The sequence below is a fragment of the Varanus komodoensis genome, unplaced genomic scaffold, assembly GCF_004798865.1.
Source record: "Varanus komodoensis strain SLA01 unplaced genomic scaffold, ASM479886v1 scaffold1, whole genome shotgun sequence".
In the NCBI taxonomy this organism is placed as follows: Eukaryota; Metazoa; Chordata; class Lepidosauria; order Squamata; family Varanidae; genus Varanus; species Varanus komodoensis.
In genome coordinates this window covers 103507289-103528328 of record NW_025335268.1, presented here as the reverse complement: position 1 = coordinate 103528328, position 21040 = coordinate 103507289, and the positions used below count along the sequence as shown (strand labels likewise).

Here is a 21040-nt window from a genome sequence, read left to right as displayed (position 1 = left end):
CCCACAGTAAAACCTGCAAAGACTTTACTCTCCCCTTGTGGCAATTAATATTTCACTGCACTTCAAATCTATCTTCAAAGGCTTAAGGAAATAAAAAGTTGCTATTTTGGAGGAGGGCGGGAGGAGACTAATGATTTCTGAGATTTCGAGGTTTGCAATTCTGCCAAATTTAATAGTGTAATCTGAAAATATCTCATAATGGAAAGAACCAGATTAAAATATTAGTTCCTATGTGGTTTTAAACTTAAATCCTTAGATTTGTTCTGAAGAAGAGGCAGAATGGAATCTAATGCTAAAATATTCTCCTCCTCCTCCTCCTCCCATTAGAAAAAGCTATGGTATTACTAGAAATAGGGAACAATAATTTTATGAATTACTGTTATATATGCATATTCAGTGCAAAAAACATGAGAGGCAGAAACGTTATGCAATAATCAATCAAGTTACCTCTTAACTGAATGTTATTTAAAACATACACAAAAAATCAGGGCATGCAAAATACTCCCTTCATCAAGATAAAAAAGCTCTATTAATTGCAGATATTATTTCCTATGTCAAATATAATTTTCAGCCAACTTTTTTCTTTTGATAAAGGGGCTTTTGCACAAGTCTCTAAAACCTTACTTTTCCATATTGTTTGCCGCAGCTTTTCCACCATTTTTATAACATCCTAACAGCAGTAGTGTAATTACACAGTCAATACGATTTAGCTACATTACAGCATCATTCTGGCAAACTAAAGGAGTTTAAAATGAGGGTGCTGCTCTCACTCAAAACTTTGTTTGCCATCAGTAGAGTTATCACATACCAATCAAAATTTGCTATGTGTCACTATTGCTGTTATTAGGGAGAGGATTATTTTGCATACATTCCCAAATGATGCCAAAGCTGCAGCCAGAGGAACTGCAAAGGAAACAAACAAAACAAAACCAAACCAAACCAAAAAGAAAAAAAAAAACTTGCAACAGAGTTCTGCCACCATTGTTACCTGAATGCCAGGTACAGACAGGGCCCAGTAGTCATCTGTAAGTGTATGTGGGGTGACCTTTTCTTTGCAACATGCCATCTGCAAAAAAGAAACCCTTAAAAATGGGAGCCCAGAAGATTGTTGAAAGGGGATGCATTTTGTGAGAAAAATATGTTAAATGAATCCTCAGTTCCATCCCCCCTTCCCCAGATTTTACTAGCTCATCCTTAGCAAAAAGAGGGAAAAAAAGAAGAAAAAAAAGATCCAGCTCTACTGATAAAGAATAAAACATTTTCTTTGTTCAACAGCTTCAAGCCTCAAAGTCTCTCAGTCCAAGAATTGTCATGGCCATAATACAATATTAATGTGGTGGCTTATAATTCTTATTTTACATAAAAGCTTCATTGTATGCCAAATCCAATCTCCACAGGCTACCTGAGCCCCAGATTTTTACGAGTCTACATTTCAGCGCTGCAAGTCCACAATACACATAATTTTCAATTATGTTAGGGCAGGCCAGGATCACTGCCTATATAACATTACTGGTTGGCGGAAATGAGACTCAGTCCTACTGCCGAGTGAGTTAACTCAATCCAGATGGTGGGAGAGTGAGAAAGAGAAAGCAGTGCTATGGAATTACGTAGCAGCAATCCCTCCCACAACAAGTCTTGCACAATGGAATAAACTGCCAAGTAATTGCCCCACCATCCATGCACAATACTTTAGGTATTAGTTTGGAAACTAAAGTAAGGAAGATACCTTCTGGCAGAGGAAGTGTTACATCACAATACTTACACTGCTTAAATTAAAGGGGGAACGTGTAATTGCCTTCTCAGGTTTACATCTGCAGCAGTATGCATCTATTCAGGGTGGGTTTTTTTAAGACTATGTTGTCCTGTTACTCGAGAGCGGTAAATCCTTTCCTTCCTCCTACATGAAATAGCAGGAAATTCTATTCTTTCAGCCCCAGATACAAATGGAGCTGGAAGTCCTTCCAATTTGCAAGCTGCTACAAAGGAAAAAAAAAAATCAAGTCTAATTTTTCGCCCAGGATTCTACTTTGGTTCTACATCCAGTAATAGGAAGGAATTCAATTTATTTTTTCTGTAAAATTCCCTAATCGTATGTTATTTCCCCACTACTCAAGATACAAAGTGCCCAAGTATGGAATGTGATTCTAATGAAAGTGTGTGTGGAGGAGGGGAAGGTCAAGTAAAAGTTTAAATGTCATAATTTTAAGTTGAAATACTAATAATGCTATCTTGGCCAACACTCCTTATTGCTTTAAACTCATTATCATTTCTTTAGAAAGCTGAAAGTTTTTCAGGAATCTTAGTCGTTCAGCTCCAAACCACTGCCCATAAGATACAAAACTGCCTAGCATCTTTGAGAGAAACCAAAAGCCCTTTTTAAATGCCTGTTAAATTGCCATAGCAGCAGTGGGGGAGGAGGAGAGCAAGCAACTCGACTAGTAAAGGATGGGGATCTTTCAAAAAATGGAAATGGAATACAGGAAATGCATCTTGGGTCTTGCAAGAAAGCAGACCTATCAACCATCTTACTGCTAAACTGAAATTCAAAGTGAGGCACAGCCCAAGGAAACACACTTAAGCACTTCCACATACACACAGTCCAAGGCAAAATCAATGCTACCAAACAGCAAAAAGATGCTCAGGGAAACTAAAGAGGACTTGAAATGAAAGGGCATACAAGGCACCTTATTGGAAATTGCAGAGTTCAAATCCAGCTAGCATTCTCTAGTTCCTGATCATCAAAACAAAACAAAAACCAAGGTGTCCCAAATAAGAATTCAAATAGGTTTCGGGCATCCTCTGGAATACCTAGACTGTCGCTCCCATAATTTCCAGCCAGACCCATCACTAGAAAGCTTTCAAAAATTTCCACATGGTAAAGTAGTGGAATTTTGGTAGAGCAGGATTGGGGAGAACTTAAACCTTCCTGTGAAGTCATAGACCTATCTGGACTGGTGCTATATGTGCTTACAAAATGAGAGGGGAGGGGGGGAGGGAGAGAGAGGGGGGGAGATTTAAAAATTGCATGCATTTTAAGAAAACTAAAGGGTAAATGCTATGTGTATGCAGTCTGACAGTAATGTTATTGTAAACTGCAATGACCATCCTGCTATTCACACTGAAGTGGCATTATACAGTGCAACTCCCTTTTACTAATGGGTGGTATAAAGAGAAGGTAGTTAGATAGATACATACATACATAAATAAATAAATAAATAAATAAATAAATAAATAAATCATAAGATCCATTAGCACTGCGTTTTTTTCTACAGCACTAATGTAGCCCACCACCTAATCCAGAAATCACTCCCACATCAACCTGCCCTTGTACTGGCATCTTACAGAAAAGAAGAACCTTTCAGCATCTCCTATTAATGTCTGGGGAAAACGCTTTTATATTTCTTCAAAACTATTCATATATCTATGTCCTTTAACTGCTAATGTGTTCTCCCCTGTTACTGACATTTTTAAAACATAGCTTTTCAGATATTTGACTGTGTTTTTATTAGTTATTGTCAGCTGCCCCACAAATTTTGAATTGGGGGATGTCTCATTAAGAAATAAGCAAGCAATGTACATGTATGAAATCTGTATGTGTCATTGACCAATTTCCAGGCAAGAAAGTTGAAAAGCTTCAGGAGGAGCTAGGGCAGGGTTAAGGAGTCATGAAGACTGAAAGTCACTTTCGGGCTTCTTTTTTCTGCAAGTACTGGAAGAATGGTCAACCACCATATCATCCTTCCTGTCTCCCAAAGCACAACAGTAAAACATGCACTGAGATTAAAAGGCGGACTTGTCAGTCACTCAACTACCCAGTCTTAAAAGAATTAGAGAAATGAAAGCAGAAGGCAATATTTTTGGAGACACCCTGTCTGCTGTTCCAAAGTCAAATTGTGAAGAAAGCATCATTCAGTGTCCATCTTCAGTTCTGGTCCCTTAAGAGATAAGACTGCTTCACCTTGGGAAGCACCAGAAACAGCCTTAAGTGGCCTGATGCAGGTTGGGTTTTGGTTAAATAAGATGCACACCACTAGCAGAAGACTGTTTCAACTGCATCATACACTCCCCCTATCGATTTGCTGTCTATTCCACCTTCCGTCCAGAGTCCAGACGCTTCCTGATCCTACAAAACACAGTTTCAGGGGCACAGGGAGCTACTATGGTGTGGACAGGTTGGTAAAACAACTCTGATCTATTTTTTGTGTTCTGATATTATTCTGATTACCATCGGTGTAAAAAAAGCAGGGCAGGACCTATACATAAAATAAAATGGTATTTTACCTAAACTCATGCTCATCCAACAGCAGAATCAATTTCTTGTTTAGCATTCAGACTGGTAAAATATTTTATCTATCACAGGCTGATTGCTTTAGAACATTAACAAGTTCTTAAATAACTCCTTTTACCAGCTTTCATTCCTGATTCAGCAAAGTGCCAGGAAGCTACTGTGAATGAATTTGCACCTGGGGCTTCTCAGTGGCTGCCATTTTGAAAACTCAAGCTGTGTTTGAAGTTGATGTGATGTATGAAGCCAGTGAGGATGGGTTGTTGGGATTGTTAACAACAGGCTATGAGTTCTGGAAGGCCTGTTAACTACCAACCCATCAGGTCAGGATTCCACTTCATGACACACTGTGATGCAGTCTACATTAAGGCTTGAATTTTTAAAATGCCAAACAGCAAGCTCTGTCGGGAAACTCACCCATGGTGACTTGCCATTACATGTGAACCAAGTCACTACATAGTGATTTGGGAAGCCGCCCAACCAAACCATCTTTTCACATTTGAAATTAAATATGAACTGATGCAGCTGTAAAGCAAGAACTACATATTAGGAGCATTCACTCAGTAGCTTCAGTACACGTGGTATTTTTCATGTGGCTTTCCACACCTGCTGGCATGCTCTCTGGTTTCCACTCACAACATTCATACATTGAGGGTACAATCATATGCAAGTTTAGGCAGAAAAAAGCCTATAAGGAATTACTGGGGAAAGAGAATTGTGCATGCAAATAATGAGCAGGTTCCTTGATTAGATGGAAAGTCTACATGGGGGCGTCTATTACATGGGGGCCAGTACTGATGATCTGCTCAACACATAGCTATCAGAAAGGTTTTACAACTGCAGGTCTACTCCTGGTCTTCTGGTATATACAGCAGACATAGAAGCTAACGAGTATACATCCTAACTAGCCTTGGCAAATGCATATTCTCTAACTCACACCTATGGAAGTAGCTTAAATGGGGCAGCTGGTATCATGGACAACCAGTAGAAAGAAGAATGATTATTGAGACTCCCCATGCATTCTGACTTGTCTTACATAAGCTTCCACCATGCCTATTTCCCTACAGCAACTCTTAGTCCCGGTCTTGGAGCCCAGCTGCAGTGAGAGTGGCTTGGGCAACATTTGTAGAAAAGACTCTGTGGGCACCACCTGCCTGCCAAGTCCCTATAAAAATGCCCACCACAGCATGATTTCTGCAAAGCAAACATGCTGTTCTGCCCTAAGGGAAGGAATAGGAGACTCTGAACAAGTTCCAAACCAGTGAGGTTTAGGACCTGGTCAAGATATTTCAGACATTAGTAGAAGCATCATTACTTTTAACTACAAATTCATGGGTGATCCCTTTGGCTTCCCCAGCACTGTCTGAATTCCTTACGAAAGTATTACTGCATGCTTTTCTGCTTACAGATGTTACTATATAATAAGCAGTATATAAGTATTGTTACATAAATAATTACTTTAAAGGTTTATTCATGCATTTCTTTGAAAAATGCCATAGATTACCTTTTCTGGAAGAATTAGGGATCATTTTTATGAAAAGTAATTCGATTTTCTCCTGATGTTGATTACTGTACTCATTTATCAGTTTCTGCTGAAGCAGCAGTTCTGAATGCATTGCTAAATGATGTTCCCAAGTAACCCCACAAAAATCCTTACTGAATTTCCTGTCACATCCTTTGTGGCTTTCTCACTGATTGGGCCCTCACTGTGAAAAGGGGTTACTTCAAAACTCTTGGCTCCAAAGATTTCAGTATGTCTCTCTACACACTTGAAACAAAGAAAGAACATAGCCCAAGAACTTGCAAAATTCTCTTTTCCCCAGGGTCAGGAGCTCATTTTAATAATTTAAAAAAGAAAAGAAAAACAAGTCGGATGCTTTAATTGAAAAAATGTTCTCTTGGTAAAAGAGGGGTGAGGAGAAAGCTTTCTAAAACCGCTGAGCTAGTATTAAAACCAGAACTTTCTGGTCTCACAGGAGAAGGTGGGAATATTTTCCATGTCCCAGCAGAAAACTTTTCACTATGCTCTTATTCTTGTACACATTCCTTGTTATAATTATTTTATATTTTTTAATGAGGGAGAGACAGAAAGAATGTGTGCATGTGGATGCCCTAAATCAATGTAAAAAAGTTCAACTGTTGTTTTGGTAAATCTGGTTGTGAAACAAAACTTATAGAAAGGGGAATGTATGTCAGGCTGACCTTCAGAGGAGACCAGTTACTCCCCTCAATAGTCATACAAAAAATCTTGCTGCCTCAGCCAGAAACCTCCTGTCACTCAAGTATCATCTTGCTGTAACAAATTACTGCTAACCCAGGATTACAGCTCTTTCCAAATCCCTCCTAGAGAGCAGAGAAATAAACATTCCCTCCCAGGATTCAGGACTGGTTGTTTCCCCCATCAATAATCTGCCTCTCATTTTGCGTCTTCTACAGCATTAGCCTGGCAGGCCAACAAAACTACTTGCACGCATTTTCCTTTAAACCCATAAGCTTGAATGTCTCAATTGTCCATTAGAAAAGTGAAAGATAAAGACTGAAATCCTCACACAATGGTAAACTGTCTCCACACACATGTGATTTGATAGAATGCTACAAATGTCCAACCAAGTCATTCCACACAGGTCCATTCCCTTCCCATTGACCATCAAGAATCCATTTTTCCCACAATATTTTTGGATGAAAACTCACCAAAGATAAGAAAGAAGATGAACCTCAGTAGAAGGGGTTGATAAAATAATAGAAACAGTGTTGCCTGGGAAAGCAACCTTGATCTGATAATGTGTGTGCGTGTGCACATACATAAAAAATATGCTAAAATAAATGTACTTGTGCCAAAACTCCCCCAAACAAACAAGAAGTACAATTTGTAACAGTACACAATTAGAATAATATAAGTTACAGGGAAGAATACAGATTCAATGTTTTTACTAGAGGATTGACCATTTATTTTTTTCAATATCTAAATGATTTCTACTGAAATTATTACAATCGGAAAGGCTTTCACATATCTGTGTATTACCTGTTCTTAAAAGAGATTATTCTAAGATTATACAGAAATGCTTTAAAAATGTTATAAAGAGAGAGTAGTCTTGTTTTTAAAGCATTTAGAAGTTGTGCAACACTATGGATAAAAGCACAAAACACAGAGATAGTTATGTATACTGCTGTTTTACTGAAAGAAAATGATTTTAAATTGGTAATGTGCTTCTGAACAGTTCAGAGCATTTTTACCATCATCATTTTAAACACATCATTAATATAATCTTGAAAAGGCATTTCATACAAAAAGTAAGTGGCCAAAAGTAAGTTGTTCTTATGTACTTTTGGAGGAGAAGGTTATACAGAAATGAGCTAAGTGACCTAAATAGAAACAGTGTCACCAAATACTAACATTAGGGATTAAAACACTTAAAAGGAGTAGATTGTTTTGCTTTGTTACTGTTTCACTGCACTGTAAGCTTTATGTAAGTCAAGAGGCCAATATGTGGGGCCCAACATGAATTTGTTAAAAGGGAGTGATGCTTTACAGGTTTAAACTGCAATTTTTTATTTCCTAGGTCACACCTATGCCTCCCAAAATAGAAGATGCTGCCACCAAAAATAAGAGGGTGGAATTTTAAGGAGCATAATTTGGACTTAATATTTCACTTCCTGTGGACATTTTCTTCCTTGTGCCAAATATTTGTGGTACTGGATAAGAGGGATTCTTGCAGGGTGAGAGAGGGAGAACGCAATGTGAATAGCAACTCTCTTGTAACCAAACTGAAGAATCCCTAGTACATTGACTCTGAGAACCTCTGACCACATTTTTCCCAGTAGACAAAACAGCACCACAGGCATCTCAACCACGAAGCCATGCCTCCAACTTAACTATCCCACAGACGTCATGTATGGCCCAAACACGCCTTGCCTTAGGCTACAACTAAGAGGCAATATAAAGAGCCACTGGACTTCCAAAAATCTTTAAATAACCTTGTTCAGGTTTTAAATACACTTGTTCAGGTTTTAAATAGTTGATCCACAAGGTTACTTTTGATACTGATTTCTTATTTAAGAAATTGTGGTTTATAGCAGTAGGAAGTATGATGGCTCACTGTTCTTATTTTGTCAGCATACAAATGCAGGAGTGCAAACACAAACACACAACACTCACATATACAAACAAAACAGAAATGGGACTGTAATATACCTGTTTATTTTTAAAACGACTTCTGCTTAAAATAACCCTACCACATAAAGGTTAAAATGAGAACCATTCAGTTATATTAGCAGCACAGTCAACTCTGAGCAGCAATAAGCAATATTGCTCCAAAAGGATCATGCCTGTCAAATAAAATAAACAGGACTCCAAGAGAAAAAAGATAATAAATGTTGAAGATCCAAACATATTTCCAGTGGTCTGGTTAAAGGTACACAGCTCTTCGTGAAGGAGAAAAAGCATAACAATAGTGGACATATGTTTTAATTGAACAAAGTATGAGGGGCGTTCAATGTATTCTCGGTATTGGGTTGATTTGCTATTGATGTGGGTAATTTAACCATTTCATTTGCTAATGACACTCTCTGAGGGTACACATGCAAAATTTCAAATAACTATGATCATTAGTTCCCTAGTAATCCTCAGTGAAAGAGGACCATGATGATTGACACGACAATGTTGAAGAAAACTGAGCACTGCGCTGTGATTAAGTTCCTTACAAAACAAGGAAAAAGTCAAAAAATCATTCACCAAGATATAGTGGCCGTTTACCAGGACTCTGCACCTTCATTATCTACTGTTCAAAAGTGGTCAAGTGAATTTAAAAGGGGCAGAGAAAGCATTGAAGACGACCCTCTCTCGGGCGGGCAGGTTACTGCCACTACGAAAGAAAATGTGAAAAAAATTGAGAAACTTGTATTGGAAGATGCCCGAATAAAAATCAAAATGTTAGCAGAGATGACAAACCTATCCGTTGATACCATATTTACTATTTTTCATGACCATCTTATCCTTTCAAAGGTCTGTGCAAGATGGGTGCCGCGAATGCTCAAGGCACCTCAGAAACAAGTGCAAGTCGAGTGCTGTAGGGAGTTTTTAGAGCTCTGTGGTGAAGATCCATCGAGTATTTTCAAGCAGATTGTTACTGGAGATGAAACTTGGGTTCATCACTATGACCCTGAAAGTAAGTAGGAGTCCATGCAGTGGCATAAAAAAGGTGCTGACCCTCCAAACAAATTCAGAGTCATTCCATTGGCCGAAAAAACCATGGCCACAGTGTTTTGGGACTCAAAGGGAATTTTATTGATCAAGTACATGAAAAAAGGTGAAACCATAAACACAGCATCTTACACAACCACTCTGCATAATTTAAGAGAAGCAATTAAAGAAAAAAGGCAGGGAAAACAGACCGCAGGTGTGTTGCTTCTTCACGACAACGTACCTGTTCACACAGCGCATGTTTTGAAGGCTGCTGTGCGAGACTGTGGTTTTGAAGAAATAAACCACCCACCCTATAGCCCAGACCTGGCCTCCAGTGACTACTGCCTATTCCCGAATTTAAAACAAGATCTTCATGGAAAGCGATTTTTCCGACAATGAAGAGCTCAAGGCGGCAATTAACGCACATTTTTTAGACAAGGAGGAAGGGTATTTTTTACAGGGAATTGAAAAGTTAATTTCTAGATGTAATAAGTGTATTGAAATTATGGGGGATTACATTGAAAAATAAAAATTATTTCAATTTATTATTACTTTTTCTTCATGCTGATACCAAGAATACATTGAACGCCCCTCGTAATCACTAATCCTTCCAAATAGTTTACTGACATGGTTGTGAATTCTGTTCAAAGGCTTTTCATCTGGGTCCAGGTAAGCTCAGCTCCATCTCACACTCAAATTCACAAAACAAGGTAAACCATTGTGGGTTTCAGGGTTTCTTGTATCACTGGATTTTGGCCAAAGTGGCTTGTGTGTGGTTACCAAACAATGCTGCCAGGTTCAGACAACACAACAACCCACCCTGAAAGAAACATGGCTCACAACCAATGGTGGCTTAGCATGTTGAGCAAAACCAATGTATCTTACCATCTGACGAGCAGAAAGGAAATTTTAGCCACCTAGATCTGCCATCTAGAGCCTCTCTCCACTCATACTTCAGTTATAGAAACAAAACATGAGAAATGGAAGAATCCATGATTATATAGTACAGGGCTACCTGTGGTCCAACACATTAGAAGGGATAAGTTAGGAGGGCTGCTACTATACTGCGATTTGTCATGTTAGGATACAAAGGGCTTTCCATCCATCATGGAGGGCAAATGATCATTAAAAGTTAGCAAAAAAAAAAAAAAAACAAGACTACCAAATAATGTTGATGTTTTATTTACTTATTTTTGAAGTTCCTGTCTCCTGCATCAGCCCAAAGGCCCTCTGAGCTGATCCGAACAACAAACACCAGTTACACTAATGGTTTGTATTGCTTTTATTGTCCATTATTACAGTGTGTATGAGTGCATACGAGACTCAGACTCATACAGTCCATATCAGTCTATATGAGAAGTAAGCACCATTAAGTTTGATTTGACCTACACGCTTTCTGCGCTGATATGCATATAAAATAGCAACCTTTCAGTATGCGCTGCATTCCTTATGCAGTAACTTGCTGTGGTCCCGAACAGCAAGCCTCTAAGATAATTCAGTATTATGTCCATATTGCAGATAGAGAATTAAGGCCAAGAGGGTAGCTGACCAAAGGCTGGTCAGTAAATTCAAATGAGATTCAAAATAGGCACTTTTCATTTATAGACCAATATCTTATCCACCACGCTATACCAGCTCTCTGTGTAACTATTTATCAAAGCCATATAAAAAGATAATATATACATATATCTCAAAAGCTTCCTTTAGATTAGATTCTGCTAGTGAACAGACACAGCTTCTCATGAGTTAGATTATCCCTTAGTTGGATACTTCTAGCACAGCTGTCAGAGTGGGACACACTGTGTCCCCCTCACCTGAACGAATGCGTGCTTACTGATGATGCTAGGCCCAGTTCCTGCCGTGATTCACTCCTATAGGCCATGAGGAAAGGCTCATCCACTACATTCCTCTGAAAAGAGACTATCCCACAGCAGGGGTTAGGTATATCTCTCTGTTACATGGCCTAGTAATCTCCCCTTGCTTCTAACTGAACGGACTGTAAAGCCATGTGCTAGTTAAGGAAACCTGCTTCAAATGGCTATAGATATCACTGCAGGATTCAACTACCTGGACACACTTCCATTAATTAGGAAAGGAAAGGGGAAAGAGAGAAGACTGCAAGGTACTCACCCCAAGGCTACCCTTAATGGGTGTGCCAAGTCTCAGTCACCTAGATTCTATAATGCTCCTGGGTTGAAGGGCAGGCAGACAGACAGACACAGATTGCTTTACTGCACAGCTGCATATTTGACCCACCTATAACAATATTTATTTAAAAGAGCTGCACTCTAGCTAAGTTCTCAGGGCAGCTTGTAACAAACAGCTTTCTGTCCCAAACATGTAAGTAACATCTTACATCAGAGTATGATGCACTAGTGCTGCAATCAATGTAAATAATATAGTCAGCCATTGTAAGAGGGAGATTCATATTTATAGATGGAACTTATATTGTACAGAGCCACTTAACAGTAATTCCAACTAGAGCTCCCTGCTCCTGGCAGCACCACAAACAAAGCTGCATTACTGTTTGATACTCTCATTCACTCCCCACATTCTATCACTCACTCCCCATCACATACTACCATCTTCCACAAAATGTAGATTCTTTGGGTGGGGAATTCTCTGGTTGCAGTTGGTGAATCTATAATGGTGGCAGAAAAAACTAGACTTTATTTCCTCACTTGCTTCATTACCCATCTCAACATGTAGCTTCCCACATCTGTGGGCATCCAACCACAGGTCCCTGTAATTGTGTACAGATAGAATGCCTCAGGGTCTTAAGAATGGGACCATGAATTGGATGGTCATGTCTTACCCAGCCAAAAGATCTCTGCATTGGTATCCACCTCAGAAGGGTTACACCTTATTCAGCAAAAATGTATATTTCATCTATATTAAATATGTTTTTAACAAGGACATGCCTAACTTGGCTAACTGTTGCAGAGGTAACAGCTAATGTGTCTTGTTATCCATATGTTTTGCCAGTGCCCAATAACTGCCTATTTTAGGGAGGAAGTAGTAAAAAAACATAACCTTTAATATTTACTGATGTATATGTTCTCCACAATTTCTTCTTGGAAATTAACACAAGTGCAATATAAATGGATTTTCTATGCTCTTTTGATAGCTATCTTTATGTAATAGCAAAAAGATTGCTATTACAATACTGGCATGAAAAATAGCTGCTTCTAATACTGCAGTGGATTGAGGATGAACAATGCCATCAGCTTTTGAATGGGTGGTCTTTAGGCAGACCAATAATATTAGGTCTGCCTTATTGAAGCAATGCATGACTATGTTTAATAGTAGTAAAGGTTGTTTTATATATAATGTATATGGGCATGTCTTTTATACGTATCCATTGTAATGTACATATTTACATGAGAAAATGGTAATATTTTATTTTCACTTTTTGTTTTGTTTTTATTGAATGAAATTCACAATGAAACAAATAAAAGGACAAACTCCTCAAGAACTGAAAGGAAAGGCCAATTAAAATTGTCCATTGCTGGTTTTATTCTGCTCGAGATTTGCTTGGTAACAATAAAAAACTTGGAATCAGAAGAACTAAAGGAGAATTTTGTGGGACAGTTTGTCCCCGTGACAAGCAGGGGATGCATGAGTCATTAAGTGCACAGAACCGCTCTCCCTGCATCCATATTCGTGTCTCCTAAATTTGGATTCTGAGCGAGTGAGAAGTGTGTATGCACAATGTGGATGTGTGTGCAAGCTGCATCCCAATACATGCACACACAAAATCCAATAGCCTGGCTTTAAAATCTCAGTGAAATATTTCAAGCTTTAACATGATTTTAAACTGGAGAAACTGTTGACTTTCGTTACTGTTCAACCTCTCTCTCTCTCTCTCTCTCTTTAATTTAAGCAACAACAACAAAAATCTTTTTTATTAGGAGGCAAGAGGAAAGGAAAAGGGAGGGTGGGAAATCGACTGCTCAACTAGCCAGAGGCACTTTGAAAGCAGGAAAGTAGAACTCAAGATGTGGGCAGGCCTCAGGTTTCAGTGCCTCGGGGCATATCCGAGAGACACCAATGTATTTACAGAACAGCCAGTAAAGCAATGAGTCCAATCTTATAACATGATATAATCTTATATTTTATAAAGGCCCACAGTAAGTTTTCAAGGTTCAACCAAGGAATACAATTGGTTAGGTGAGGCATAGAGGAGGCTTCTGGTTTGCCTTTCTAGCAAAAGGGATAACTTACGTATGCATAGCTGCAAATAAAGGTAGTTTCACATCTCTGTCTCTTTCCTTCCTTCTTTTCATAATAATTAGATGCTAACCCCCAAAGAGAAAAATCCATTCCAGTCACTAGATGCAGAAAAGAAAAAGATAACAGGCTCCAGCACACGTGCGCGCGCGCGTGTGCGCGCACGCACACACACACACACACACACACACACACACACACACACACAGAGTATACTATCTATATAGTAAGACCACTACTTAAACTTTTGTATTTGTGCTCAGGCATTCACTTTAGCAACCTTTGATTTCTAAGCAGACACAAGGTGTGTAATCTGCTGTTGGGCACATACAGAGCTTGGTATTCACATGTGTGTTATTTCAGTTTTTAGGAAAGACTATTCAAATATCTAATCTTTGAATTGTTAATTTACTGGAAAAAATCCTTGTGGAAATACCACACAAATTTACAGTGTACTGTTTGAAGAATGTTATTTGTAATAGAGTCCAACTGCCCTGCGTTCACAACGGCAAGAGGTCGCTGCTATTTGCTTCAAGTTTCTTCAGTTGTTTACACACACACACAGAGGAATAGAGATTACAAGGCTGTCAGCCTTCAGAAAATACAGTTGACAACAACCACAGAAAAGCCAGCACTTCCCCTTATACTGGCTGTGTGATTGCTCAGCATTCACTGCATAAAGTCAAACATAGGTCAGTCCTGCTCTTTATTGAAATGTTTCAAAAATGTTTTAATAAATAATAAATAAATAAATATTGGATTGCTTTAATCAGGACCATTCTGACACTTATATAGGAAACCAAATTGTATCGAATCAGAGTCTTTTTTGCAACAGTTGATGAGCATTGCATACCTTACCTAGCAACACTGGATTGCTTTTAGCCAGGTCATATCATTTGACCATCTCATACAATATTGTGCATTCTCACTGGCAGAAGCTTTGTGACAAACCCTTTTCGCATCACCTACTACTCTCCATTTTCCTAACTGGAAATGACAATCATTGAACCTGTGACCTCTGCATGCAAAACACTGCACCAGCATTCTGCACCTGTTCTTTATTTGGTGACCACTCCTTTTAGTGGAAGGGCAATAGGACATTTATAGGGACAATAGAAATGGAAAAAAGTTCAAATTTCTGTAAAGATTATCTCTTGGTTCCCATGCCTGCAATCACCTGGCCCTTTCTCTATGCATTACACCCAGAAGCATACATTTTAAACAAACACACATGGGAATTCTCAGAACTCAGAAAGCAAGGTTAGATCCTGTTTGTGCTCTTTCACAGTGTATAAGCCAAAAGCGCGCAGACAGCCTTTCCGCTATTAACTTCTGTATCTGATTATTTGCTCAACTCCTGTGATCTTATTGATGCGGCAAAGGCAATACCCAATGTGACACCTTATCTGTGTAAATATGAAGGCCTGATACTGAAGCACAGTATTTAGACAAAGCGCAGTCTGTAGTGCTGTGATCACTAAATGCTGTGCCCATGATACCACAAAAATCATTTCAGTATTTTGTACATAGTGTGCATGTCTATGTTGTCTGTGTGTGTTCATTCATCCACATGCAAATGATGCCCCCCACCTTTGTTTTAATATACAACATTCAGGTCAATTTCCAAGGAAATGTTACTGAATTGCCTGTGTTTACTACTGCTCCAGCAATGCAGCACAACCTTCAGTCAAGCTATTAACTTGAATGTTGAACTTCACAGCCTGGCTGTCTTTCTCAGCCATCCTTTTGATGTTACCTCCAAAGCAAAAGATCAAAGGCTCCAAGTGTGGTGAGGGGAAGTCCCAGGCTCTTAGGCTACCAGCCTGTGATATATGTTAAAATCCTGGCCAAAAAGAGAGCACAAGAGGGAGGAAAAAAGAGAGAGGAAGGAAGGAGAGAGAAAGAGAGAGAAAGGCCAGAACAGGAAAGGATCTAGGCAGGGCAGCAATATGAGCAATTGGCACAATAGAGCTGTATTTTATTTATTTTAAATCTAATTTTAAAATTCCTTGTAGAGCTGAGTGCTTGCATGTGTGCATACACACACAAAGAGAGAGAGAGAGAGAGAGAGAGAGAGAGAGAGAGATTCATCATCAACTTTCTTTCCAATTGTGTTCAATGTTAGAACTTAACCACTTGCAATTTTCAACTTGGCAATCACTGCTGAGGCCACAGTTTAAAATCAGGATTTCAGTGCATTAAAGGAGGTCAAAAAGCATATGCTGTGCTACAGCAGAGAGCAGACTAGTAAAGGTAAAATAGCAGCCAGCCCCATACAGGTGTTCACTGTATGTGATCAAAAAGATGTTTGTAATTGTGTTCAGCTGAATGCATTTATAATCCTACCCAGTAACCAGAAACCTTTATCAAGCAGGGTTCCTGAACACAGGGTTCCCTTTCAATCTCTGTGTTGTCTAAGTGCATCTGGGTATGTCTGAACCCACATCCCCTCTCCAGTTTACCTCTCTTATGTTGGAGCAAAATACCGGTGTAAAGTTCCTATTTAAAGATTTTGCAATCAAAATAGAAACGATGCAGCTATAGCAGTTTTGAGTTTTCTGCACAATGCTTTCCAATTAATTCAATCCAGGCACAAAAGCAAAACAAGGTGGCAAAAGATGATGAGGGCTTATGTGCTATTATTAAAATTAAATGGGCATGTAAAAGCGTTGTTGATTAGTGAAAGGAAACTGTTCAAGCTTTTCTGGGACCTCATTAACAAGATGCAGGGAAACAGAGCCATCACTTGGATATAAAAGCTTGTGGACATCAAGATACAAACTCATGATGCTGCTTGTTCCACTGGCATGTTATCTTCCTATTCTGTGTGCCAGTCAAAAGCAAGTAGCATTTTGCCATAAATGGAAAAGCTCCAAAATAGGAGTCAAAGCAAGCTTCAAAAACATATCCAGCACACAGTACATTATGCATTTTCAAGAGACCAAGGTGAAACTATGACTAATATTTTGGAGGGGGGGTAGCATATGAGTCTGCTGTTGGCAAAACAAAGTGTCTTGAGGCACAAGTTAATTCAGATGCTTCAGTGCTGGACACCTCAGGAGCAAGTTTTTTTCAATGGTGGGCACCATCCACTTCATCTGATACATACTTTGGAGGGAACATGGATGAAATCATTAGATTTTTAATATGGTCATGTGATCTTTCATCATACTTGGAATACAAAACCTACTGCATTGCTTATATATGATACCTGTTTAGACATTATGCTGCTTTGGAAATGCCACCCAATAAAGATAATTTCAGCTGAATCTTGTCATTGCATAAATGCCATACATGCAAATCCAGCTTATTTGTAATAGTAAGATTGTCATGACCTTCACTACTTCAGAATGGGATGACGTATCACCCTTGATATTACCATGTCAGCAGTCACCTCTGTTTTGCAGTAAGGACAGCTATCCAAAGAGATCCCAAGCATATCATTCATAGGATTCCCTATACCTGTGCAAACATGCACAAGCATTAAGGTCAGTCACAGAGCCTCTGCTCATACACCCAGCATGACAGATGCTAGATAAAGGGACTTTTGGGTGCTACTCTCATACATAAAGAAGATTCTTCAAAGAAATATGTATTCTCTACTTTGCTGCTATGTGTCATCAAGTTGGATTTATAGTGACCATACGAATGAATGCCCTTCAAAATGCGCTGTCCATGACAGCCATGCCCAGTTTGTAAACCCGAGGTTTTGCTTCCTTTATGGAGTTGATGCATTTGATGTCTGGCCTTCTCTTCTTCTTCTGCCTTTGATTTTTCCTATATTTATTTTATTGGTCTTCACTGATGTGGCCAAAGTACAACAGTCTCAGTTCCATCATTTTTGCATCTAGTTTGATTTGATCTAGAAACCACTTGTGTGTCTTTCTGTTGGTCCGAGGTATTCTTGAGGATGTCCTTCAGCATAATAATTCAAATATGTCTATTTTCTTCCATCACCTTTCTTCATTATCCAGCTTTCACACCTGTACCCATACATAGTGATTGTATGGATGATCTTGGCCTTGGCCTCCAGTGAAACCTTCTTAAAGTTGATCTTTTTAGCTCTTGCACTGCTGCCCTTCCAAGTTTCTTTTTTCTAATTTCTTGGCTGTGGTCTCCCTTCAAATTGATGATTGACCCAATGTATGTAAAATCTTTCACTATTTCAAATTCAGTTTCCTTTTTACCACTTTTTAAATGGCTATTGAAAATATTTTGCTTTTCTTTTAATTAAAATGCTATGCAGTACTTTTAATAATTTGCACTATTGTTGTGCCCATCTTAAATTGTTTAAAGTGTTTCTTGTATTTGCTGTGATAAACTGGGGTATTTTGATACTGCCATTTTAACTTATTAATTTGATTTATATTTTTATGTTTTAATTCTGCATGTGAGCCACCTTGGGAGGGCTTTTGAGCAGAAAAGTCAAAATATTGCTAGTAGGTGAGTCATTCGATTGGAGAAAAATTTCTACCAAATTACTAGGTGAGCAGAATTGTACAAACTAGGGGAAAAAAGAATTGGTTCTTGTCTTTCCACTAAGGAAGGCCAAACTTTTTCATGAGGTAATAAAAGGGAGGTAATTTCCATTTATTCACCAATACTAGTCCAGTCCTCAGGAGCAAATAATTTACTCAAAATAAGTTACCTGCTTCCTTTTTCTAATTATTTGCTGAAAATAGAACCCTAGTCCTCACTTAACATGCCTTGAACATGCACTTAACATGTGCTTGAAAATGGTATGCCCAGTTGGTAGAACGGGCTGGATAGCTACTGTGTGCCCAAAATGCTGGACTAGAAAAATCTTGGTGTGATCCAGCAGGGCTGGACTGAAACTGCATAGCATCTGGGTAGGACATGTCATGGGATTCCATTTTAACTCAGTGGGTAATCCAGATGCTGCAATCCTGTTATGTCTTCCCGTCTCATATTTTTAAAACTGTTTTTACAATTTAATCTGTAGTCTAGATTCTTTTATCAAACTCTCTGCTGGTCCCTTTTAAGTAATTCTTTCTCCTCATTCCCCTTTTCAGGCATATTAATGTCCATTTTGATTTTGAAATCTGAGTGACATTCGATACCATATGTGAATGCACTATTATTTGCAATATAATCATTTAAAGCTTCCATCTCTGTACAATTTTTACTAGACCCTGAGACTATGAACATGCCAGTACATGGACTAAGAGCCCTTGCACAAGATCCAGAATTGTATGTTTAACCATTTTAGTTGTAACCATTTTGGAATTGTGACAAATGTCACAGAGGGCAGATGAAATCAGTTCAGAGTACACTGGAGGTTTAGGAAAGAGATCACCCTTGAGGATTACCACATCAGGAACAGAAAGAATAATAACTTTTGTAACAGTCCCCATCACCATCTAGATATTTTGTCACCTGTGGTGGCCCGTTTCACAGTACCTGAATAGCAAGCACAGCATAGCTAGGAAGACTGGTTGAGTCCTGACTGAGCTCCTAATTGCAGGAATTTTCCTGCAATTTTTCATCACACAAGTGATACACACAGAGATGCCTGCTTTTACCATACCTAACCCTGCAAAAGAAACAAAATAACCCCCCCCCCCCGCCGCCCCTTCCTTTGGCAGATTGGTACTCTGATGTCTGTATTACATTTGTAAAGTCCAAAGCTGGCAATGGTTCCACAGACTCAGAAAAATCAAACTAAAGTTGGCAGAGATCTGAATTAAAATCCTGTATGTCATTCCATTCCTACAATAATATGAAAGCAGCCAAAGTATGTTTGCCTAGAACAAGTTTCTGCCAATAATAAAGTCAATGACTATTCAAGGATTACATGCAGAGAGGGTAAAGAAATTAACAACTCACTAACAATGTCCATTTTATTAAGACAAAAATAGCAAGAGGAAACAGTGAAGAAAAATATATAAAAATCTCATCCAATTTTTACCTCAACACCTTCCTTTCAAAAAGAGTGTTTTAAAAATACAAACTCGTGTTTCAAAACATTTTTACCTCACACCTTTCTTTTAAAAAGAACATTTTAAAAATACACACTCGTGTTTCAAAATTCTTCGAGTAGTGTCACTGTCAAACAACACTGGTAACACTTGGTTTTAAACCTGCTTTGTTTTTCCCTTGGATTTGTAGCTACCAACAAATCAATTCAATTTTCGTTTTTTCCCCATCAGAACCAGACAAATTCATAGGGGAAAATATTTGAGAACACATATCCATTTAAAAGCAAACTAAGACTGTAGTGCAGGAGCACAGACACGTTATTTGTTTAATGTTAAACAGGAGCATCAGAAGCTGACTTAACAGAGTCAGACCATTTGCTCCATTTGGCCCAAATGGCAGCAGCACAAATGTTCCCCGTTCTGCTTGGACCCCGGAGGCCTGAACCTGGGGCCTTGAGCATATAGCGCAGGTACCAGGGTGCCACAGCCCCTCTTTTAATGCATTGTGCACTTATCTGTTCTCAAAATAACAACACCGAAGCCATTTCTCATGATTATGGACTTCTCAAGCTTCAGCATCAACTTGAAACATCTTTACAGATGTCAGATTCACACACACTTGTAGCAAAGCCCAATCTTCAATTAGGATTTATGCTCCTGATCCAAAAACCAGTTGGCCCTCCAAAGCAGATTAGAAGAGCAGAAGATTGGATTGGACTTTAATGAGTATATCACACTCGGTCCCCTTTTCCCACCTAAAAGAGATGCGAAAACTTCCTTCTACAAACATGTAAAATTTCTCACAGAATTAAATCCTATAATCCCATTTAGCACAAATGAGGTAGAGCAGCATGTTCGTGCTTAAGACATTTTAGTCTTTTAAGGAAGTGGCTTTTTTTTAATTGCTTCTCTTGAAGAGTGTTTGGGAAACGATTAAGATTCTTTTTATTTCATCTCTGTTGTTGGTATAGCAGAGACAGGGTAAAGAGTAAGGCTTCTTCATTACATAATCTTCCAGACCTTCAGCTAAATTATTCCTTGAAGCAAAATACATATTACTTACACACACACTTAAATCAATCCCTTGATAGAAAGACTTGCCTAAGTCTTAACACTGAACAATATTGATTAATGATTAAATTAATAATTTAAATTTTTATGCATCTCCTTTAAGATGAAGGTTTCTGCCTAGCCCTCCAAAGCAGGAGATAACTCCTTTCAGAAAAAAAGGAGACGCTCTTGTAGATCACTACTGGAAGGATAGAAACCAATCCATTCAGCTCCCCCTTTGGCAAATGACCTATCAACAACATTACAAGCTTTTTGCTCAACTCAGTCAACTGGGTCTTCTTCTTAACCCACAGGCATTTTTCCTATTTCAAAGTTTCTATTAACTCCCTACTG

General features: G+C 38.7%; 1 protein-coding gene across 33 annotated transcripts in view; it reads right to left on the bottom strand.

Annotated features, from left to right (window-relative positions):
• The window catches only part of TCF7L2 (transcription factor 7 like 2), a 253422-nt gene that overhangs the window by 153370 nt on the left and 79012 nt on the right, over positions 1-21040 (bottom strand). For 20 of the 33 annotated variants that reach the window (XM_044439037.1, XM_044438918.1, XM_044439044.1 and 17 more), the window contains one exon: positions 989-1066. The exons of the other annotated variants lie outside the window; for them this stretch is intronic. In XM_044439037.1, the coding sequence (XP_044294972.1) occupies positions 989-1066 (78 nt within the window). The remainder of the gene's footprint in view (positions 1-988; positions 1067-21040) is intronic. 33 annotated transcript variants of the gene reach the window in all.